A 23,783-nucleotide genomic window follows, 5' to 3' on the forward strand; every position below is an offset into this window, starting at 1 on the left:
CCCAGCATCAGCCTTGGGGCTGTGATCCAGGCAGGGTCGGCGCAACCCATTAGGCGACCTAGGCGGTCGCCTAGGGCGCTGCGATTTGGGGGGCAGCAACCGCGGCGGTATTTCGGCGGCGGGACCTTCCGCCGCCTCTGTGGGGGGGTGGCATTTCGGGGCGGGACCTTCCGCCACCTAGGGCAGCGGAAAAGCTGGCAGCGTTCCTGGATCCAGGAATATGCTCTCCAGCTCTGGCCCAGAGAGAAACGTGGAGGGCTCCTCACAGGAGTAAGGGCTCGCAAATCTCGCCCACCCGAGGGATGAAAGGCAACAACATGGGAACCCAAGGGCTGCATCTGATCTGAGTGGAGCAGAGCAGAGTGCAGCCATCTCCACTGTCAATGTGGGGGGTGAGACCTTTCGAAAATGCAGTTCCCAGTTTGCAATGCAGGCTGGCCACTGGGACCTGGATGTCCCTTTGCATGCTGGGACCTGCCACACGCTGCACCCCTGAACTGGCAGTAAAGATGCACACAGGCAGCCCTGTCTACATGGGCTCTGCAAAAAGCCTCTATACCTGATGCATAGTTTGCATCAGAATCTAACGTGGGTGCCCCATGCACAGTTCCTTCCCCCCAAATCCATTATCACTGCCTATATACATCATCCCAGCTCCCCACATTCCATCGCTTCTCCCCAGGCATCCATGAGCCCCCCTTCCCAGCAATTCCTCTGTTTTCCCCCACTCATTACCCAGTCAGTTCTCACCTTGAACTCACTGGGGATGATGAGCTTGGGGGTCTCTAGCCCCAGAATGGCATCAATCCCACAGAAGATGAGGATGGCCAGGATGATGGAGAAGTCGCTCACTAGCTTCCTCAGCTAAGGGAGCAAAGAAAGCCATTGGGAGGGAGTTATCAGACACCCCCAGGTAGGGCGATCAGACCTCTCAATATTACAGGGACTGTCCTGCTGGTAGGGTCTTTGTCTTATATATGCAACTACAGCCCTCCATCCCCAGGGAAAAAGGTGTCCCACTTGCTATCTGGGACCCGGTCTGGGCCATGCTGTGCTTTACGCATGCTTAGTTGTTGTGTGCTCGGGGTGGGGTGGGGGGGAATCTGCACATCCCAGAGATACCCCTGGCCCTGTCCTCCAGAAACACTCCACAATGAAAAGCAAGAGACATCACACAACGAAGCTAGCACTTGCTCATGCTCTCATAAGAGATCTTGGTGACCCCCTGCACTGGGATGGAGGGAATGCGGGAGATGAGGTAATAAGTGTTTTGAATGTCCCCTACTGCTAGTTCTAATGGCACCTTAGAGACTAACATAAATTTGTTAGTCTCTGAGGTGCCACAAGGACTCCTCAGTTTTTTTGCTGATACAGACTAACACGGCTACCCCTGAAACCTAGTTCTAATGATAGTACTTGGCAGCGTAGGACAGACTGCTGGGCTACGACCCTGCAGAAGGCTCACTAGGAAGCTGGGGGAGGTTATTTATGGAGAGTGTGGAATAAAGTGTGGTGGATCGTGAGCAGCAAGGCCCAGGCTCTCTGCCTTTCCTTATAAAGCCAGTCTCCCACGTGTGCCCAGTATAGCCCACTACCAGGGGAAGCCGCTAGCTTTGATTAAGGGCGAATAATTCTGGTGGATGCACTAAATTGCTCTTGGACAGGATGAAGGTGAAGCTGAGCCCCAACCCCAAAGAGGAACCCAGGAAGGTTAAATAGCACTTCTTTCTTGTCTGGTGGGAGCTGGGAAGCCCAGTGTTACTGAGGCGGGCTCCCCAACTGTTCTTTGGGGTGGTGTTGAACCCATTCAGAATTGGGGCCCTGAGTTCTATTCCCAGCCCCCCGCTGTGGGCTTGGCTGACATTTTCAAAAGGGGCCACTGATTTTGGGTGCCTCCTTTACTAGGTGTCCTGCCTGAAACCGCCAGCAGTGTCCTGTTGGGCGCCCGCAGGCAGTAAGCACATTTGGGAATGTCGGCCTCAGTCTCTCCGAGCCTCAGTTTCCCAGTCTGTAAAATGGGGATAATGTCGCTTACCCCCTTGGTGCCACCACTCTGAGACCTATTGGGGGAGGCCCTGTATGTGTGTTGGGGTGAGATACACGCGACCAGGAGAGAGCACAGCACTCAGCAGGTCACCAGCGCTGCCTCCGTGAGCTGCAGGGCGTCGGACGTTGCTGGGCTGAGCAACACTTGGAGATTTTTATAACTTTCTAAAGCAATTCTCCTGATTTTCAGGGTTATTTCTGGGGCTCTCCTGCCATGGCTGGCTGGTAGCAGCTGTACTGCATGTGCTGAGATGCTTACACTCAGCAGGGGGAGCAGGAGCTCTCTGCACAAAGCCATCTAAATGTACAGAGCCTTGCACAGGAAGAGACAGCTGCACCCTCCTCACAATGCCCTCGGTGCTTGCAGAGCAGGGGGTGGGATGAGAAACACTCACGGCTGTGGGGAAATAGCGGCTGGTTTTAAAGCTCTTGAGCGTCATGGAGCAGAGGAACGTCCCCAAGAAGAGGATGAAGGCCATGAAGGTGATGTCAGGCACGTAGTTACAGCTGTTCCCCACCAGGTGGCCTCCCACTCGCAAACACTCTGTCCGCGTCAGCAGGGACCAGTTTGCAGCCTCCAGACCCTGCTGCTGTGGGGACAGAGGGAGACATTTCAGAGGCAGAGGAGAGCCAGCCGGCTGGACAAGAAGAAAACCCCACAGGCCAAAGAGAAGGGATCAGAGGAGTCCAAGCAAGCACCATTGGTAGATGACGGGTGAGTGGGCACTGGCTGAGGATGGCCAGTTACCCTGCAGCTTGGTGGCGCAATCAGGGGTGGGGGAGGAAAGCACATTTGGGACTGATTAGTGCTGATGAAAGTTAGAGGCTGCTGCTGGTGCTGGCCGTTTGCTTGTCTGTATCTGTCCGTCCGTCCCCTGCTCACACCAGGCTCACCGAGCCATGTGTTCGTAGACAAGCCTGCAGGGATCGCACCAGGCCTGCCCCTGAACAGGGCTCATCTGGCGGAACTCCCTGGGCTATGTGGACACATGCCCACGTGCATGGCTCTTTCTGGTCAGCGAGGCACCATGGGTGAGAGGCTGCCAGGCCGTTCCCAGAGGGCAGGCAGGGAGAGGCAGCTGTGGAAGGGGCATCCCCTCCTAGCGGCAGGGAAGTGCCCCTCTGTGAGGCTGACACCAGTGTTCTTGGAGCCCAGGGTCACCGCCTGGAAACAAGGTCACCATGAAACATGCAGGTCCCCCATGTAAGGGGAACAGGGTCCCCTATGCAGAGCCCCTAGGTAAAAGGCCTAGCCCAGCACCATCACTTTACTGCCTAGTCGCTGAGACAGTCTGGTCCTGGGAGGGATCCAATGATGACAGCAGTGCCCCAGGAGCACAGGGAGCCCCGCCCCAGAGCAAGCTTGCCAGGACCTCAGCATCCCCTCGCTCACCCCAGCGGCTGGAGAGAATGTCCTTACCATCCCAGCGCTGCCAGGGGGTGGGAGCAGCATCTCAGTCAGCATGGAGACGTTGCCTGCAAGAGATGAACTATCAGACATTTCTCTCCCCCTCCCCAAACCATGGCGCCCAGCCAGCGTCTCCCCGAGTGTTCGCAGGGGATCTCAGAGGGCTCCGGCCTGGGGCTGGTGTGAGACAGTGGAGCTGGTCCCCAGTCATTAGTGCAGGGGATGAGGGCGTGGACTGTGCTGGATGTCAGCTATCAGCAAGGCTCCTCCCCCTGGGCCTAGGGCTAGCAGGCTGTGGTCGGATCAGCAGGCTTCGTCTCCTAGGGATGGTGCTAACTGAGACTCAGCCGCATGGGCGGCACATATAAGAGGCCAGGGGAGGCTAAGACATGTAGGGGGGAAATGCCACGGATGTGGCATGGGTCACCCCTCTCGAGGCCTGCCGGCCTGCCACCACCTTTGGAGTGCCCGAAGCGAAGCTCCATAGAAGTTGTGGTGGCCACCGGTGCCTGGACCGTGGCCCCGCCCGCGCTCCGCTCCGCCTCTTCCCCTGAGGCTCCCCTCCACCGCTTGCTCTTCTGTCCCCTCATCTCCTGTCGCTTGCATAAGGCAGGAAAAGGTGATGGGGGCATGGCCCCATGGCCTGCCCTGTTCCAGGAAGGAGGTGGAGTGGAGCGAGTATAGAATGGGGGACCTTGGGGGAGGTGGCAGAGAAGAGTGAGCAGCAGGCGGGTGGGGTCTTGGAGGAAGAGGCAGAGAGAAGTGAGCGGCGGAGCCTCGGGGAAGGAGGCGGAGAGGAGCAAGCAGCGGGTGGGGCCTCAGGGGAAGAGGCCGAGCGGGGGCAGGGCCACAGGGGCCAGGCACTGGTGTCCCCCGACTTCTAGGGAGCTTCTGGCACTCACGTGTGAGCCTCCCCAAACAGAAGACTCTCACGCCTCTATACTAGGCATGCTAGGCACAGAAGCGGCCAAAGCAGGGGCCATGCATCCCTCTAGACCCAGAACTGTCCCTGGGAGGACCCCACACACACACATGCTCGTATGGCACTAGAGCAGTGGTTTTCAAACTTTTTCTTCTGGCGACCCAGTTGAAGAAAATTGTTGATGCCCGTGACCCAATCAAGCTGGGGATGAGGGGTTTGGGGTGTGGGAGAGGCTCAGGGCTGGGCCAGAGGATTGGGATGCAGGGGTGAGGGCTGTGGGGTGGGACCAGGGATGAGGAGTTTGGGGTGCAGGAGGGGGCTCTGGGTTTGGGGGGGCTCAGGGCTGGGGCAGGGAGTTGGGGTGCGGGAGGGGGTCAGGGCTCTGGGCTGGGGGTTCAGGTTCTGGGGTGGGGCTGGGGATGAGGGATTTGGGGTGCAGGAAGGGGCTCTGGGTTTGGGGGGGCTCAGGGCTGGGGCAGGGGATTGGGGCATGGGCTTACCTCAGGCGGCTCCCGGTCAGTGGCATAGCGGGGGGGTTAAGGCAGGCTTCCTGCCTGTCCTGGCACCGTGGACCACACTGCACCCTGGAAGGGGCCAGCAGCAGGTCGAGCTCCTAGGCAGAGGCACGTAAGCAGCTCCACTCCGCTCTCACCCGCAGGCACTGCCCCTCCACCCCCAGCTCCCATTGACCAGGAACCGGCCAATGGCAGTGCAGAGCCGGTGATTGGGGTGGGGGCAGCGTGCGGAGCCCCGTGGCCCCCCCGCGTAGGAGCTGAACCTGCTGCTGGCTGCTTCCAGGGTGCAGCGCGGTGTCAGAATAGCAGGGCTGCCCAGAGGATTCAGGGGGCCTGGGGCAAAGTGGGGGAACGGACATAAAAAAAGGCGCCACCCGCTGTGGCGCTTGTACTCACTGGGCGGCGCTTCGAGTCTGCAGCGGCGGCGGCGGTGGGTCCTTCACTCGCTCCGCGTCTTCGGCAGCACTGAAGGACCCGCCGCCGAAGTGCCGCCGAAGACCCGGACCGCCACCGGGTGAGTAGCCAGGGAAGGGATTCTCGGCCAGGGCTCGCGGGGCCCCTGCGGGGCCCAGGGCCTGGGGCAAATTGCCTCACTTGCCCCCCCCCCCTCCGGGCAGCCCTGCAGAACAGGTAGGGACTGGCCTGCCTCAGCTGGACAGCATCGCCGACGGGACTTTTAACGGCCCAGTCGGCGGTGCTGACCGGAGCCACTGTGACCCAGTGCCTTCCATTCCGCAACCCAGTACTGGGTCGTGACCCATAGTTTGGAAACCACTGCACTAGAGGACCCAGGCGGTGCCTTCCCTACTGCCCACCACGAGACCTTGGGGGAGAACTGCAGAGAGCAGCTACCGCAGCCAGAGACTCCAGCCAGCTGGGGAAGGACCCCTGGACAGTCCAAGCAAAACTTGAATTTTCTCTCTAGCCTGTACTGACTGGCTGTTTGATCCAGGCTCCCCCTCCGCCCCAGGTGATGCAGCTACACTGGAGCCAGGGGTGTCATTTCTTGCAGATAAACCCTCACTAGTGCTGATGGCTAGCACCTAAAAACAGAAGGGTAGCCGCGATGGTGCGAACAGCACAATCCTGTCCAAGACCCCTGTATGTCCTCTGGGTGGCTAGTGCCTCCTGCCGCGGCTACGCTACTGTTCTTAGTGCGCTAGCTAGATCAGAGCTAGTGCTGGTGTGCCTACCCCCACTGGAAATCATACCACCAGCTCCAGTGTAGACACACCCACAGTCACTTCCACTCAGGTCCCCTCCACACCTGCCCCTCCTCCTCTGCCCTCCCCCCCGCCCCCACCCTTTTCTTTGCATTTAGCTCATCCCGCCTATGGAAACCCACAAAACGTATAGTGGCACTAACAGGATGTTTGCCACTATCACCTCAGTCCCCCTGCTGCTGTGTTCTACCCCTTTCTGGCTTTTGGGAGCTGTTATGGGGGCTTCTGCCCCCAGGGATTGTGCTAGACCAGGGCTTCTCAAACTGTGCCCCACAGAACATTGCTTGTGGCCTGCGTGTACAGCACATGGGGCTGTCTCCATCTTCTCGTTTCCAGTGGGTTCTCTTGGTGTCCCCTGATTGGAGGTGGGGCTGGTAGTAGCACTGCCTAGAGGTAAGGTTGCCTGACACTTCCTGTTATAAGACCTGGTTTTCAGCTGCTCTAAAGTCGGGCAAACTTTAACGGATCAGGCTGAAATGTTTCATGCCAGGCATCTGCCTCAGGCTGACGATTGTTGGAAGGGTTCAGCTAAAATGCTCCAGCCATATCTGAGAATGAAGTCGGGGGAAACGCTTTTTTTTTTGCCCATATTAAAAATTCTTCAAATTATTTCCTTGAGAAGCTCTCTGCTTTGGAGCAGGGACTTGAAATGTGGCAGGGAGGGTCGCCCTGGTGTCAGAAACGTGTGTGTTTTACCAGCCACCCAAAGTTAGCCAAGTTCTGTAAGTCTTGGGAAAATCACAGTTCACACACGCTCAGGAGAGGTTTCCTAGAGTCTGGCACTCAAATTCTCAAAGGATTCCAACTGCACTGAGCATGCTCCATCCCCACACAGTTCATATGTGCTGACCAGATTGCACACGCTCTGTCCCCCGAGAGCGACTGAACATGTAATGCTGTCTCTCCTGTGTGCTTGGTGCACCTCCTGCTGGAGTACAGAAGAGAAGGAACCTGCCTGACTTGAATGTGGAGGAGCAGAGTGGAGGAAGGAGGGATAAGAGTAGAGGAGGGACAGGGAAGAGTTAAGAGCCAGATCTCAGAAGTGAGCCCAACTCAAAGAACTAAAAGAACAATAAATTAACCAGGGAAAAGATCACAAATCAAAAGCAGCTCCAAGTTTCTAATCAGAACCTTCCCACTAGCAGATTCTCACCACAGTGAAATCCAGAAATCAAAGCAGAGCCGTACAAAACTTGCAGCTCGCTGATCCCAAACTGGGAGAAGACAGTAGGAGACCCCACGTGCAGTGGAAACCCAGAGATGATTGATTGTGCAACCAACCTGACAGAGGAGAGACTGAAAATTAGAGATATTTCTGCCCCACACCTCCTGATTGCGAAGCCTGTCGGAGTGGCTGCCTCACACCATCCACTAGCAAAGGACTTTCATCGAGATGTGGAAGAGGTAAAAAACTGCCTGACTGTGGGACTAAGCGAAGATGCATGGAGAGCATCCCAGCTGCGCACCATGAGGTCATCCCTTCAGCACAAAGCCCAGCTGTGAAGAGGGCGATGCGGTCAGCGCTGCGCCAGAGTGGGAGAGGAGGCTGGCCTGTCTTCCCAGGAGACGCTCAGTAGCTCAGCGTAGTGGGAACAAAGTAGCTGGGTGCCCAGGCTCATGTCACAGACGCACCCAAGGGCAAGGAAATCCCTGCATCCAGAGACCACGAGAATTTGTCCCGTTGCTGAGAGCTACAATGGTGGAGCTGGGCTCTTCCCGGATCCTGAGATTTCCCTGGGGCTGGCATGTGGCCATGTGGGGTCTGGGTTATTCTATAGCTCTACTGAGAAGCCAGACAAACAATAGAGTGAAGGATTATGAAGAAAATGGCCGCAACCTCTCCCCACTCTGGTTCGGGGGAGAAGAGGGTTTGAGTCTTTGGGAGTTTGCTGTCAGACAGGTCCTGCTATGAGTGTTTCTAGGAGTTTGGCTGGGAGGGGATGGTGCAGGAGGAGCAGGGGGTCCCTGGCTTCCATAGAATTGGGGTTGAGGAGTTGGGGAATGGACCGATGCTGCTAGTGTTTTGCTGAGCCCCTGCCTCTCACGGCCACAGCGGACAATTCTCCTCTCCTCCCTTGGAAAAGGAACACCCACCCTGCAGAGAGCTGTGTTCTCCCCCAAAGAGCTGGCAGGCCGAAACCGGGGAGCATGGAGGGGATGGACCCGAAGGAAGTCCATGGGAGACACTGGGCAGATCAATGCAACAGTTAGAGAGAAATTAGCAGTAGCAGAAAACAAGCCCAGCACAGTTCTGATCAGAGTCAGGATCTATCACTGAATTGACTCCCCCTCACGCTCCCTGCTCTCAGTGCACAGGAGACTACCACTGGACTGGGGGGAAGGGCTGGAGTTCAGTGTTTCCATGAGGGTCCCCGTGGGGGACAGACAGCTGTGCTCTCTGGCTGAGTTCACACCCAGGCTGAGATGCCTCCTGCATGCAGATGGGACCCTGGCATTGGGGCCTGTAACATTTTAGTTACTGATATGGACTCTCCCCCTTAACTCTGTCTGAGCACCCAACCTTGTATCTGGGGCCTGCAGTGAGTCCTAAAAATACAGCAGGATGTGACTCATGCCAATGCAGCATGGCTCTCTGTCACCCTCTAGTGGTGAGGCCATGTAAGTGCTGCAGGAGCATCCTCACAAGTACATTCCTCATATCCCTTTCCATGTGGACATGTGCTGTCAGTTTGCTACACAGACATTATATAGCAGGGAGGTGTCCATGGGACAATTGCTCCAGTCACATATGGGCCACAGTGAAGGTCTCGCCCTCTAGGGACCTTGCTATTCTTGGCAGGGCTGGATACACAAAGGGGGCGGCTCTGTTAATGAGGGGATGCCCTGTACTACTATCACCTTTCTGGTAATAACCCGACTCCCAGAGGATAGGGGTTTTCAGGAGTTAATCAAGAGCCCTGAGGGGCTGACTGACCCATCACTAGAGTCACAGTTGCTGGAAAGCAGGTTCATCCGAACTATTTGGTGATTCCCTGGCCCTGGCTCCTACAGTCTCCGAACTCAGGACTGGTTCACACACAGAACAAGAGCCATATTCTTCGGGGAATTCTCTGCAATCAGTATTTCACCCAACTCAGTCTAACCCATGTCAAGGTGTGGGTCTGCTCTGGAAAGTGACAGTCCCATGTGTACTGAGCCTCACTGAAACCACATCCCATTTACTGAGTTCACACGTAAAGCGATTCTGTCCCTAACTGAGAGCCCTGCACACTCCTCCTGGGATCGGAGAGTCAAGCTGGGTTTCGTCTTTCTCATACACCATCGTCAGTTGTAAAAATCCTGCAGGCCAGATTCTGCCCCCCGTTATGTGCTGCCGTACAGACCTACCCTCAGGGACATTTGGGCAGCCCCTTTGCCGCTGCTGGCATTGGGCAGGCGTCTGAGAGCCAAAGGTAGCCTTGTACTCAGTTACCAGCTCTGCGGATGCTGCACCAGTCAGCACACAGCCCAGCTCCCTCCCCTGCAATGGTGCTGGCCCGAAGGGCTCACACGAGTAAGAAGTTGTACTGTTTGCCACTGCGTGGGGAAGGCGTGACTGCTATGCCCAGGGAGCAGCTCTGTTCGATCAGAGGGGGCCATCTGGCATTTTCTTCCATTGATATGACTGTTGATTCTCTCCATGCTTCGCTCTCGTCCACCCTTGACTCTTTTGCCCCCATCTCCCTTCACAAGGTCCCAGCCCTCCCAGCCCCCGCCCTGGCTCACACCCAACATCCACCTCGTCTGTTTCTGCTCTCGTACTGCCGAGCATCTCTGGCCGAAATTTCGGAACCAGGCTGACTTCCTCCAATACAGATTTGTTCTCTCCTCCTCCAGTTCTGCCGCCTTCCCAGCCAAATGCCTCCACTTCTCCACCCTGACTGACTCCCACTCCACAATCCCAGCCCCCTTTGACTCCTTCCTCAAACCCTCTCCCCCTCCTGCCTCCACTTCTCTCTCTGCACACGCTCACTCACTTCTTCAAAGGCTGACACTGACAAAATACCTTCCCCTCCCATCTGTAAGATCTGGCCTTTCCTATCCACCCACACAGCTAAATCTCTCACCCAGGCTCTAATCATCTTGAGTTTTGATTACTGCAACACACGGGTGATGAAAGCTCCCTAAAAGTGGCCCCGCCCTCCCACACCATCCCTTCCCCTGCCCTCACACCGCCCCTTCTCCTTGAGGTCCCACCCTCATGCCAGCTCTTCCCCCTGAGGCCTTGCCCCCATGCTGCCCATTCCTGCCCCCGAATCCCTGCCCCGCCCCCACCCCTTCCCCCAAGGCCCTGCCCCCACTTGTTCCTCTCTGCCCCCTTCCCCCCATCGCTCACCCTTATGGCCGGTAAAAAATGATGAGGCCTTGGCCCCCTCCCCCCCATTCCAGCACCCCTGCTGCAACACCCTTTTCTCTGTCTTTGACCGATGCAACCTTACCCTGCTCCTATTTGTTCAAAGCACTGCTGCAAAGATCATTTTTACTTTGACCATATCACCCTCCAATTTGCATCTCTCTGCTGGCTCCCCTTTCTCCTCCACACCCAATAGAAGATGCTAATCTTTTCTTTTGAGTCCCTTCCTGGCCTATTCCCACATTCCGGCTCATCTCTCATACATCACTGAGATGCTGACCCCCATCTCTGATCGGCCCAGGCTGCCAAGCTTCATTGCCCACTGGTTACATTTTCAAACAAGCCCCTTCGTGCTTTTTTTTCTGCTGCCCCTCATGCTTGGGAGGTGCTCCCCATAAACATCTGCAAAGCCACCTCACTGTCCACCTGCAAATGCCTCTTTACATCTCTCTGTTGCTGTACTGCCTGCACAAGGCTTAACAACAGGCAGTCGGCTGGTGTGCAGAGACCACCCAGCCTATCATGCTGACAGTATTGTCTCGTTGTTTCCTTATGCTCCCCGTCAGTCTGAATTCTGCCTGTTGTCTCTTGTCTCAGCCTGTCAGCTCTTTGTGGCAGGGACTGTCTTTGTGTCCTGTGTCTGTACAGCACCTAGCGCCTGGTCTGTGCCTGTGGCTCCTAGGTGCTTCACAATACGAATAATAACACCAGTTCCTTTTCGGAGGGGACAAGCACTGCTGAACTGCTGCTTTCTAAGACCCATTCCAATACACAGAGCTCTGCCCCAGCACTACTGACAGAAACATGCAGCCACCCAGGCAAACGGAAATGCAGGGACCCTCCCAACTGGAGGCAACCCGCTCCTACCTGTGCCAGACGAGTTACAGATGCAGCCGTAGAGGGTGACGTCATTGATCTTGTAATCCCAGTTGACGGGGAAGCTGTCCGCCAAGCTCAGCATCTTCTTCACGGCATCATAGATGAATATGAAGCTGATGAGGGCACAGAAGCCTTCCTCGGTGAAGCGGGTAAAATACTGAACCAGGTAACTTGCTTCGGTGGCCACCAAAATCAGTCCGAAAAAGGCCACCCAGAGGCCAATCCAGAAGCGGAACTCCAAGTAATCCAGGCTGTAGTCTCTGGAGAAGGGATGGGCCCAAAGTGTTTAAATGAATCAGTCACACACAAGACATGACACTTAACTCTAATCGCTAAGGCTATGATTTAGTCACGGGTATTTTTAGTAAAAGTCATGGACAGGTCACGGGCAAAATAGAAAAATTCACGGCCCCTGACCTGTCCATGACTTATACTAAAAATACCTGTGCTTAAATCTTGGTGGGAGGGAGGGTGCTGGGGGGCATGAGTGGGCTGCTGGGGGGGGGGGGCGTATGGGGGAGCCGCTGCTGGGGTACACCCAGGGCCAGCGGCACCAGCTGCTGGGGGCCGTGGACCGTGGCTGCTTTGACTAGCTAGCCAGGGACCACTGCCAGGGCCAGCAGACCACGGCTGCTCCAGCCAGGGATCGCAGCTGCTCCACCCAGCCAGCTGCCTGGAGACCACCAGCCGGGGCTGTGGACCACGGCTGCTCTGGCTGGCCTCCTGGGGACTGCTGCCAGGGCTAGTGGAGTGTGGCTGCTCCAGCCACCCCGGGACCACTGCCGGGGGCCACTAGAGCAGCAGCTGGTGTGGCTGTCCCCAGGGCCATTCCAGCAGCAGCGCATGTGGCTGTCTTGGGGACCACCTGAGCAGCTGGCACCGGAGCCAGCTGCGTGGGCAGCCCTGGGGTCAGCTACACTGGCCCCTGCAGAAGTCACGGAGGTCGTGGAAAGCCATGGAATCCGTGACTTCCACAACCTCTGTGACAGATATGGAGCCCTACTAATCGCTAATAGCAGCATGCTCTGCCTGTCTTTAGTGCCACCTGTCCAATGACCTCAGTGTGCTGGATGGAGCGCACAGAATCACAAAAATGCAGGGCTGGAAAGGACCTCGAGAGGTCATCAAGTCCAGCCCCTGCGCTGAGGCGAGACCAAGGAAACCTCGACCAGCCCTCATAGATGTTTGTCCAACCTGCTCTTAAAAACATTCAGTGATGGGGATTCCACAACCTCGCTTGGAAGCCTGTTCCAGAGCTTAACTACCCTTAGAGTTAGAAATTTTTTCCTAGTGTCTAACCTAAATCTGCCTTGCTCCAAATTAAGTCTATTACTTCTTGTCCGACCTTAAGTGGAATGGTGAACAATTGATCACATCCTCTTTAGAACAGCCCTTAACAGATTTGTAGATTGTTATCAGGGCCCCCCAACATGGGCAGCGGATATAATAGGCCAGGGGAGGCCAGGCTCCCCTGGGAATTGGTCCTGCTTTGAGCAGGGGGTTGGACTAGATGACCTCCTGAGGTCCCTTCCAACCCTGATATTCTATGATTCTATGATTCTCCCCTGGTGCTGCAGTGGCCGCTGGACCCCCGGTTGTGGGGTTTTGGGGGGAAGTTTTTGATTTATTATGCCCCATGCAGGTTCTGGGGCGGCTGAGGAGGCGGTATGTGCTATTCAGCTTCTTGGGTTCATCAGTAATCTCTCTGGACTCTGGACTGAGTAGCAAATACCACCTCCTCAGCTGCCCCAGAACCTGCATGGAGCATAGCAAAACCTTCTTCTGGGCCAGAGACACTTTTCCCAGGCGGCTTGAGGTCTGGGGAGGGGAGGTGCAGCGCAGCTGCCGCTGGCCTGGGACTCCTCCAGGCAGGTGGGGGTGGGGCCTCGGGGCTTTGGCCAGTCCGGGGCTCCTCCGGCCAAGGGGGGTGGCACTCAGGGTTCCTCTGGGCGGGCGGGGGGGGGGAGGGAGCTCGGGGCTCCTCCGGGTGGGGGGGAGCAGGAGGTATGGGGCTCTGGCTGCAGGGGAGGCGAGCAGAAAGGGCAGAGCCAGAGCTAGCCTCCCCGAAGGGGGACTCCACCCACCGCCCATGCCCCCAAGTCTTCTTTTCTCCAAACTAAACATGCCCAGTTTTTTAACCTTTCCTCACAGGTCAGGCTTTCTAAACCTTTTGCCATTATTGTTGCTCTCCTCTAGAGTCTCTCCAGTTTGTCCCCATCTTCCCCAAGGTATGGCATCCAGAGTTGGCCACCGTACCCCAGCTGAGGCCCCCCCAGTGCTGAATAGAGCGGGACAATTACCTCCCACGTCTTACATCTGACACTCTGTTAGTACCTCATGACAGCCTGCCAGGCAGATGAGCATCATTAGCCCCCTTCTACACATTGGGAAACAGGGCCTAGAGAAGCAAACACTAACAGACGTGCCCAAGGTGATACTGTGCATTAGTAGCAAGATTGGGAATTGATCCCAGCTCTCCCCACTCCCAGGCTGTGTTTGAGTCCCCAGGGCGATTTCTAATGCCATGGCCATCGCACAGAGATATGGAGCACAATTCTGAGGTCAGTGGTGGCTGAGCCAAGCTCAGCACATCTGGGGAATCACCGATGAACTGCTGGCTCCAGCTCTCTGCTCTAGGCCTGGCCGTGAATCCCTGCAGGAATCATTTCTCTTGCATGATGTTGGAACTGGGCCGTGCCGGGGTGTGAGATATGAAGCCCTGAAGCTCTTCATTGGGAGACTGACCCAGTGGCTGAGGCCGGGGGTGAGGGCTGGTCTCGCTGGGAGGCTGAAAACAAGGGGGTTCCCTGCAGGGGTGTCAGGGCCGAATGGGGGATTAGTTCTTTTCCAGAGTCACAGCAGAAGCCCTCCCTCTCCCCTAGCACAGCAGTATCCCCAGTGGCCCAACAGATCCCTTAGGAAACCAGCCAGGCTAAGGTGTTAAACACCTGGGATTAGTCAGTATCCAAAGAGCTGCAAGTCTCATTTGAAGCGGTTCAGGAAGCTCACTGGACGCAGTTACCCATTCAGGACAAGGGGGGACACTTTGAGATAGGCCTTTACTCACTTGCTAAAGGAGAAGAGGAGCCGTTCGAAGACTAGGACAGGGCCAGTGCTACTCAGGATGGTGAGCGGCTGGCCAGCAAAGAGGCAGAAGACAGCTCCAGCAATAGCGGTGCCCAGGAAACTCTCCAGCACTCCCTGAAACACAGGGAGAAACCCAGCGAAGCATGAGCAGTTCAGAAAGACACAAGGTTAAGAGTTCTGTGAGAGGAGACAGGTGTAACTTTACTGGGAGTTGCCAGGTGGCGCTGTTACACACAGTGCTAGTTTTGTTTGTCTGAATCGGTGAGCAGCTGGCACCTGTAGAAATGCTTGCTGTCAGGTGTGGTGCAATTCTCTTTAGATTCTCAGCATATCTTCAGTAACTTCAGCTCTGCCTAAGGAAACAGGATTGGGTGGCTTCCAGTCCTCTACTCAGACTGGTGGACCACATCTCAAAATAGAGGCACCATCAGGAACTCAAGTGCTCTGAGATCTCCAAATGAAAAGCTCTAGCTAAATGCTATGTATTGGCATTACTGTACCCCAACTGCCCTGTCTCCTCTGCTCTGTTATTAATATGGCAGCTGGCACCTGGTTTTCTTATGATTCACTCAGCACTGGACACAATGTCCATCAGAGCAAGAAAGACAATGATGTTGCTACAGAGGGGATGACACGTCACCATGGCACAGGAAAAGGGGCATCACACCAGAGGCTAGCACAGACCTGCATGTTATCGGTAGCGTCTCCCAGCATGCCACCAAAAGTAATTGCATTGGTAACAGTCGCCAGGTAGATATAGAGAATAGCCGAAAAGCACTGGATGTTCAGGGCGTCATAGAAGTCACTCCAGTACCAAGGGGCCTTCCTCCGGATGTCCTTTACCAGCCCTCCAAATAACCTGCAGACCAACATGGAAACAAGGAGATTCACGACAGAGAGCAGGAATCCTCCACACCAATCACTCTATATTGTACGAGCAAGATCCTCTGCTTAGCCAAGGCTGACCTGAGAGAGCTCTGCAGGAAAAATCCTAGAACAGAGCTATTTTCTCTCCCGAAGCAACAGGTTCAAGGAAGCTACCAAACCCAATGCTACCATGCCCCCTAGTGGCTGGCCCACTTGAGGGCCTATTTTAAAGTAGATATTGACTCCTTTTGATGTATTGACCAGAGAGAAATGTCAGAGATGGGCTAAGCCTGAGCCCCCCTGAGTCCCAGGGTCAGGTCTGAGTCTGCAGCTGTACCAGGCAGATGTGAACACTGAGTCCCAGCCCCCAACACCCTGGAATCTGGGAGGTTCAGATTCAGGTCCAGATTTTGAAATGCCAAGTTCTGGACTGTTCAGTTTGCACCAGTTCTGGTGCGCACCAGATCTCAAGGTTGGAGACAGAAATTGGAACCAGGGGTTTGGTTCAGGCCTATCTCTATTGACCAGTGGTCAATATTTACCTTGGGGACTACAAGAAAATCTTGGCAAACCCTGTCAGTGCTATTTCTTTCTTATTTGTAACCGAGTTGCTCTTCGAGACCCCCGTCAGAACCAGGTCCCATTGTGCAAGACGCTGTATGAACGTGAGGTTGGCCCCTGCCCTACAGAACTTAGAGACTCGTTTACTGAAATGAAGTCAGGAGATACCTGGCTCCATATCTTCTGAATATCCCAAGGAACTGAATCCTGGTCTTTTATTTACCTGTCTGGAGCAGCTCCAAGATGAGACATTGGCTAGGAATGTAATCTGGGTCTCTGATGTGCTGCTAGGAGACCCCAGGGTCCGGAAAACAAGAGATCAGGGCCAGAAACCCAACTCAGGCATCTCCTGAGGTTCTCCAGAGCCCTCAGTGGCTACCAATCTGGCAGTGAGAAACCAGGTCCAGGAATGAACCTGTGTCTACTGTGTGCCAGTGCAGAGCACTAACTACGGGGCCTCCAGCTCCAGGCCAAACTGAGCCCTGGTGTAAGCGGGCACCAGTCCACTGACTCAGGAGAACTGCACCTACTTATGCCAGGGCTGACTCTAGCTGGCTTCTTTAAGGCAAATGTCTGTAGCCTCCCCAGGTGGGCACTTACCTTCCTGTTCTCTGCAGCTCCTCGCTGACAGGCTGGTGCCCATGGGTATGTCTGTCATCAGCTGCAGACACGTTCCCGTTGCAGTGAGATTTCCATTCCCGGAGGTGCACGGAGATCCTGAGACAACAAGAGAAACTCAAGTGGGTGGGTATCAGCCCAGAACCATCCTCATTAACGAAACCCAGCCTAGTTCCTCGGGCAATTTTTGGTATTGAAATCTCAACCCTATTGCTCTCTGGGAGTCTCAGTACAGCTGATGCTGCCACTTCCATCCCCAGAGGCAGCTGCATCTCAGTGGTCCAGATACACTGGAGAGGAAATACACAGAAATGGGAGGTAGAAGCGGGATACTAGTTTTATCATTGAGTGGAGTGAAGGGTCTAGAGGCCAGGTGGTGGCCATGCAGAGCACTTAAGTTTTAAACCACGACTTGGAATAATTTGCAGTGATGCAGAGCGCCTTTCCTGCTGAGAACACCCTGCTGCTCCAGCTGGGCAGCGAGAGAACCCTGCAGAGCTTAGCCACGGGGATGGGAGACAGGGACTGAGGGGCGGAGGGCGCCTCAGTTAACTGGGTCCCACCCCATTCAGGGCTGGAAAGATGGTGAACTGACCTCGAATTGACTCCACCTGGGTGACCTGCATTGGTCACCCTGGGAGCTCTGCCTGACACATGAGCCAATGCAGAACATGGCGTGTCAGTGCCATATGCTGCTAGTGACCTGCCCCACTGGAAGGTGTGTTTCACCTGCACAAGGTGAAGGTTAGCCCCATGGAGAGTGCATTGGAGGAATCACACGTGCAGGCGACAAAGGGCAGGCCACTTGTGAGGGCCATAATGTCCTGCCCAACTTTGGATGGGCAAAGCACTTAGAGTCATTGCTGCTGTCTGAGGCTACCAGAGCATGCCCCAATGGCGAGGACTGCATTGGCAAAGGGTGGACATTCACCCCAACAGATGGTGCAGGCAGAGCCCCTACGTGATGCTCCCTGAGGCTGCCAGACCTCACATCCACTCTCTGGACTGCCCTTCAGTCAGTTTTCTCCCTTGTCAGCCCTGTCACCTTGGATCCCTTGGGGAAGCTAAGGTTACATCTACACTGCACACCACATGCAGCAGCATGTAGGGCATGTGTAGCTACACACTGCGGGGAACAGCTCAGCAGCTGGTGCCGCTGCCAAAGCCTTTCCCCACTGACTCTCCCTGCCGATGGCTTTTACCCTATGCTAGAGCCTTTCACTGCAGTGGGGAAAGGCTCTGACAGCTCCCTGGGGCGCGGAAAGGCTATGGCAGTGGGGAGGCAGCTGCGGGACACTACACTGTCAGTGTGAAGCTCCCGGTCTCTGATTGCTGCCGCTCCTAACGCTCTGCATAGCGTCAGCAGAGCTGGGGCTGAATCTGAATGCCCTGCACCGGGGGAGGGAGGGGGAATTTCAGAGCCAGAGCTCAGCTTTGTGTCTCGGGCCCAGCTCTGCTCTTTAGTAAAAGAGCCCCAGAAAGCTGCTGGGTTCTCCCCCTCTGGTACCTCTTGTAAGGAGAGGGCAGGCACTTTGGTGGAGGGATTCGGATGGTCGGGTCCCATTTGCCTGGAGGCAGCACAGTCAGCTCATCCAGAAACTCATCAATCCCTGCAATGAGGTCTTCTCTGTCCTGAGCCTGACAGGCAACTCGCTGGAAGAGCTGGAGGCAAACGCAGTTACATTATCCAGTGAATCCCTGTGCACGACCACTGGCTGAGATGAACGCTAAATGCTGCAGCCTGGCACAGGGAGCTGCTAGGACTGATTACAGGTTTCTGCTAATGCTAGATGGGGTAAGGACCCTTCCCACCCTATGTGCCCTGTGTGCTAAGCCAGCCTCTCTGCACTGGGATTTTCAAATGGGGCTTCCAATGGAACCTGAGTGAGTTCCATGCCCAACTCCCATTGCATTTCTCTGGGATTCAGACTCCTAACTCCCTTAGTCTCTGAAAAGCACAGACCTAATATCATCACCATCTAATCCTTGGGAAGGGCGAAGGAGAACTGTGGGCTGATCCAATGCTGACCCATTTCTCCATCCTTCCAGCTTGGGACCTACAGAAGAGGATCAGAAGGTTGGCAGTGGGGTGAGAATGAGTTCCCATTGGCTTTGCCTGTGCAGAATGGCCCCCCGGCTTTCCCCAGAGATAGTGCCAACATCTAATACTGATACTCCATACAGTCACTAGATCTCTCACCCGCAGCACCGTCTCCAACCCATGGGCTCACCTCGTCCGTCAGTACCGTGGCCACGGCCCTTCCAATCTCATGATAGGCTTTCACTTTGGCTCTGGGGCCCAGGAGAATAAAAAGAAACCTAGGGAGAGCACAGAAACAGTGAGAAATGCCCCCACTTCTGGAGTGAGCTCTCCTAGGGCCAGGGCCCAGCGTGTCTGAGGGCCAAGGACACACCACCTTTCTGAATTGGCTGAAAGAGGTCGGTCACCCAGGGACAGAGAGGGGCTGTGGTACAGCTGGTATCGGAAGGCTTGGAGAGATTGGGGTAAACGTGTTGCCCTTTGCCTCAGCCTTACCATGACCTTTCAAACGTGCCCCGCCCCATCTCAGTCACTTCATGATAAAACTCCTGCTGATGTTGCCGGCAGCAGCTGGCTGTTGACTTCCAGTGCTGTGGGCTTTTGCAAATCACGCTCAGCAGGTGTGAGGTAAAGACGCCCTAGAGTGAGGCACCGAGATTCGACGCTGTTGAGCGTGGTGGGTTTGTCACTAGATCAGTCTCTTCATCTAGGCGTTTACACTGCACCCGTCCCCATACTGTCTCCGTGCCGAGATCCCCCACCTGGCACATCCTGCAGCCCACGTCCCCTTTTAGCAGGCAGGGCCCCTCTGCTGACTGCATGCAGTCAGGCTCTTCATCACAGCAGTTGGAAGGTGGGACAGACCAAGTGTCTGTCCTGGGAGAGCATGTAGATGGCTGGGAGATCCCAGAGTCCAGGCGGCAGGATGGCTTGTCGTGTGCTGGTGCCAAAGCCCCTGCAGTGTGGGGCTCGGCTGTGATAAAGCAGCAGAAATTCTGTTAAATCAGGGTCTGCCCATTCCCAGCTCCCGCAGTGCCGCCAGCCGGCTTCCCAGGAGCCCTCTCCATGGTGTCTCCTGCCGCAGCCCAGAGACCAGCTGACAAGTGCAGTCTGAGACGTAGAGTCTTAGACTCATGCTGGGGAACCCCCATCAGAACCCAGCTGGTCCACCTCCTTGAGGGTCAGTGCAGGGTTATTCTCCACTGTCTACAGTCCAGGGCTTTGCCCATCAGAGATGAAGAAGTCTCCCCCCAGGTCTCCACTAGCCCACTTCCCAAGGACAAGTGGAGAACTGTTCCCTACACTGTGACAAAATGCAGGCTGATAGGAGCTCCCAGCAGTTCTGGGTCAGCATTGTAGGTGGGGCTCGCAGCTCATCTGAACAGCAAATATCTGATTATCATCAGGAGAGCGTCCCAACCTTGTCCATGTGCTATGGCATTGTCTATGGAGCTCCTGGAGCTGCTGATGCTTAGCAGCCCCACAGTGGACTATGAATGTGTGACACTGACACCAGAGCAGCTGCCCCCAGGCAGATCCTTCATTCAGACTAGCCATTCGCAGTGAGATGGACACAGAGAATTGGGATGAAGGGGTGTTTGCTTTGCTTTGCTTTTATTTTCTTGGATTAGCAGGGGGCAGGCACTGTGATGGCAGAAATGCCAGTAAGCACTTATGCCCTGGTCTCCCTGAGTTAGTCACTTCTCAGGACCACAGACCCAGTGCCTGCAGGGTCCCAGGTAGGGAAACAAGTCAGCACCGAGGAGAACTCTGAGAACCCAACCAATGTATCTCGTACCAAGTTATACCTAACAGATCAGCAGCTGCTGCTCTCTGAGCATCTTTGCGGTGACTGGCTGATAGGCTACAGCTGGTAGTAGCATCTGCAAGGAGCTCTGTCCCTGGGAAATTCTGGGGAGGACTGATGCATGGTTACTGGGGAACTCCTAAGCACTTAGCAGGGGCGGCTCCAGGCACTAGCGCAGCAAGCGTGTGCCTGGGATGGCAAGCCGCGGGGGGCGGCCTGCCGGTCGCTGTGAGGGCGGCAGTCAGGCAGCCTTCGGCGGCACGCCTGCGGGAGGTCCACCGGTCCTGCGGCTTTGGCAGCAATTCGGCGGCGGGCACGCCAAAGGTGCGGGACCGGCAGATCACCCACAGACACGCCGCTTGGGGCGGCAAAAAACATAGAGCCGACCCTGGCACTTAGCTAGCAAAGTCTCATCCCATATCACCAACCCTCAGCCTCATTTCTGTGCTCCCAACCATGGAAGTGACTATGTGATGCTGGAAGGAATTGATGAGACAGGAAAAGGAAGAAGAGGCTCCAGCGCAGTGATCTCTGGTGATGGTTACCTGCTGGGGAATGCAACCTCCGTCAAGGCCCCGAGTCCCACGGCCTCCTGCAGTCGGATGAAGGCAATAAATGGCTTCTCTAAGAAGTCCACTTCACCCACAAGAATGTTGGACACTTCAGCCTCGGCTGGGATCTTCTTCTGGAATTGGTTTTTTAGCTGAAATGAAACAGAGCCTCAGTCCAGGACGGGCCGAGCACGCATTAGTCCCAGATTGCTATTCAGTGGCCAAGGTCTATTTAAGTGTAACCCCTTTGGGGTTTAGAGAGCATGGCCCTTTAAATCTTTTTCCTAAGGGGGAGGGGGAGAGTAAGAAAAAAGGAGGGAAACTCCAGGGCGCAGCGCTGGAGCTCCAGGGAGAGGGAGAAGCAGCCGGCAGGCCCTGGAAAAGTGAAGCAGCAGAGAAACTGCCTGAAGCCTGGGAAGGACAGGGCTGATCGGGGACACCCAGTGTTGATGTCATTAGGCATAACCCTAGGTAACTCGGGAGCAGGGCCGGCTCTAGGATTTTTGCCGCCCCAAGCAGAAACAATTTTGGCCGCCCCCACCCCCATTTTTTTCTTACCCCACCCCCGGCCCCGCCTCAGCTCCGCCCCTTCCCCAAATCCCCAGCCCTGCCTCCTCCCCCCAGGCTCTCAAGCCTAGGTGGGAGGGGGAGCAGCGGCGCGCGAATCAGCTGTTTCGCGCACCATGGCGCACGAGCGGCAGCAGCAGAGGTGAGCTAGGTGGGCCGGGGCACATTTTTAGGGGCAGCATTCTGGCGCCGGCCATGCCGCCCCTAAAAATGTGCCGCCCCAAGCACCAGCTTGTTTTGCTGGTGCCTAGAGCCGGCCCTGCTCGGGAGGGTGGAAGACCACGAGTGTCGATGAAGCCTTCCTTCACTAGGCCTAAATGAACCAAAGTCCTTCCATGTTTAAACTCTAATCGACCTCAAAAGCCAGATGCAGAAATTGGAATGTGTAGCAGCCAGTTATCAGGTGCAGCACCGCTCATACCGGTGCCAAGCGGTAATAATGAGGCCTGCATACTTCTGGCTGAAAGGCAAAATAATAAATCAAAGGAAAGGGACAAGATAATAATTCAAAGAAAAGTTACTAACAAGCTCGACTTATAGCCGCCAAGATAATTTAACTGCTTAAATGTAATTGCTTGCTACTTGCTTAATGTAAACTATTATAGGAGGAAGGGGGAGAAAGGGGGAAGGGGGGGGAAGAAGGAAAAAGCTTAGCTGCAAAATGTATAAAAAGAGAAAAGCTGCTTATGATGGTGTGCTTGATCTGAGACGTGCCAGTCTCCTTCCAGTGCTTTGAGATCTCAAATAAACTTTGATTGCTTCTCCACCCTGGTGTGTTCATTGTCGCGAAGCACACCGGGCAACGAGCCCCGCTGTTGCTTTCCTCGGGCACTCTGTGCCGGCAACACCAGGACAGGAGCCAGGAGGAGCACTGTGCCAGGGAGGAATTGCCCGAGAAGGACAGGCCGGAGCTGTACCCAGTATCACTGCTGCCCAGAGCTGTATGGGGCTGTGAGTACTGGGGCTTCTGACTCTGCATTGGGGACAAGGAGGGAGGTTGCTAGATAGTTAAGTGGGGAGGTGGTCGCTCTGTGTGGCTTTGCAGAGAGCGGCAGAAGAGGGCACCGGAGGGGTTTGTTGGGGGAAAGTTCACTGGCGCCGAAGACGACCAGGAGCACCCAAGACTCAGCACTGGACTGGAACTTTGCTCAGGACTTCTGAACTCTGTGTGCAGACACATTGCTCAGTGTCTGCCCTTCCAGACTGTGCTACCACTGGGCCTGTGGGGCCTTGGCTTGGATGCAGCCCTGTCTTACTGCTCCCCCTATATTTCCCCTTGTTGCTTTTCTCCTCTCATCCCTCTGTAAATAAATATTTCCCTTGTTATATCCACTGTACTTTTCCTGTGGGTGTGTGTGTTCACTCTGGGGGGTTTAGAACAGGTGCCCCTGGGGTGGAAGGGATTTCTCCTGCTGCATTCCTGCGCACGCCTTCTCTTGGCCAGAGCTGCCTGCAGAGGGCGCTAAAGTTACATAAGGCCATTCAGTGCTGGTGGAAGGTGTCTGACTGAGTCCTGAAGGCTGAACTATTTCAGGGGAGAAGGGAAGCATGATGCATCCAAACCACAACTCCTCTGAGGCCCTGTGGCATCACCTCCAAAGCAACATATTTCAGCTTGCAGTTTTTCACCAAAAAGTCATAATTTTCCATCCAGCTTTACTAACGACCCTGTGTTCTCTGCCCAGAGCTGGCCTGCCATACCTGCTCCTTGAGGGGTGCTTCTGAAATCTCAGCTCCTGGATCCGACCGGTTATGAGCTTTGTCTGCAATGCAAAAAGAGACACACTAAAATCAGGAGCTGCGGAGGGACGTATAATGCTGCTTTGCATGGCTTTAACGTCAAAGCCAGCGTGCACCCATTGGTTAGAACTTCTCCCAAAAGTGCTCTCTAGCAGGAGGAAATCCACAGACGTTGACATTTACTTTTCAGTCAGCAAGTGCACTTATTGCTCGTAGAGACGAGGAAGTAACAGCGCCTGCTTCGTTCAGACACTGGCCAGGAAGTGCTGGGTAACGGAGCCTTTTGTGGATTTGCCAGTGGACCTGAATCCTGACCTGTTGTACACCCCGGAACTGCTGACCTGGCCCACCCAATTCAGCTCTGCTTTTGTACCTCACCCCCTGCTATTCTATTCCTAGAAACCCCACTCAGCTCCACAGTACCTCAACCCCTTATGCTAGTTCTGGGCCCCTACCAGGCTCTGCTAATGCACCTCCCCGCCTGCTATTCCAGGCCTAGAAACATCACCTAGCTCTGCATCCCCTCCCTGGCTTTTCCACCGGGGCCCTTCCTTGGCTCTGCAAATGCCTTGGCCTGACCTTCAGCCTCCCGTGCTC

The 23,783-nt window shown here is 55.4% G+C and overlaps 1 protein-coding gene across 1 annotated transcript in view; it reads right to left on the reverse strand.

Moving 5' to 3' along the window:
• SLC4A9 (solute carrier family 4 member 9) overlaps nt 1-23,783 on the reverse strand; it is a 53,136-nt gene that overhangs the window by 23,907 nt on the left and 5,446 nt on the right. Inside the window, exons 4-14 of the mRNA XM_065409228.1 lie at nt 23,148-23,209; nt 20,874-21,031; nt 18,712-18,799; nt 17,988-18,142; nt 16,463-16,579; nt 15,119-15,293; nt 14,415-14,548; nt 11,336-11,607; nt 3,467-3,522; nt 2,442-2,636; nt 751-864 (exon numbers count right to left, since the gene is read on the reverse strand). Coding sequence (XP_065265300.1) covers nt 751-864; nt 2,442-2,636; nt 3,467-3,522; nt 11,336-11,607; nt 14,415-14,548; nt 15,119-15,293; nt 16,463-16,579; nt 17,988-18,142; nt 18,712-18,799; nt 20,874-21,031; nt 23,148-23,209 — 1,526 coding nt within the window. The remainder of the gene's footprint in view (nt 1-750; nt 865-2,441; nt 2,637-3,466; nt 3,523-11,335; nt 11,608-14,414; nt 14,549-15,118; nt 15,294-16,462; nt 16,580-17,987; nt 18,143-18,711; nt 18,800-20,873; nt 21,032-23,147; nt 23,210-23,783) is intronic.

The sequence above is a fragment of the Emys orbicularis genome, chromosome 8 (genome assembly GCF_028017835.1).
Source record: "Emys orbicularis isolate rEmyOrb1 chromosome 8, rEmyOrb1.hap1, whole genome shotgun sequence".
In the NCBI taxonomy this organism is placed as follows: Eukaryota; Metazoa; Chordata; order Testudines; family Emydidae; genus Emys; species Emys orbicularis.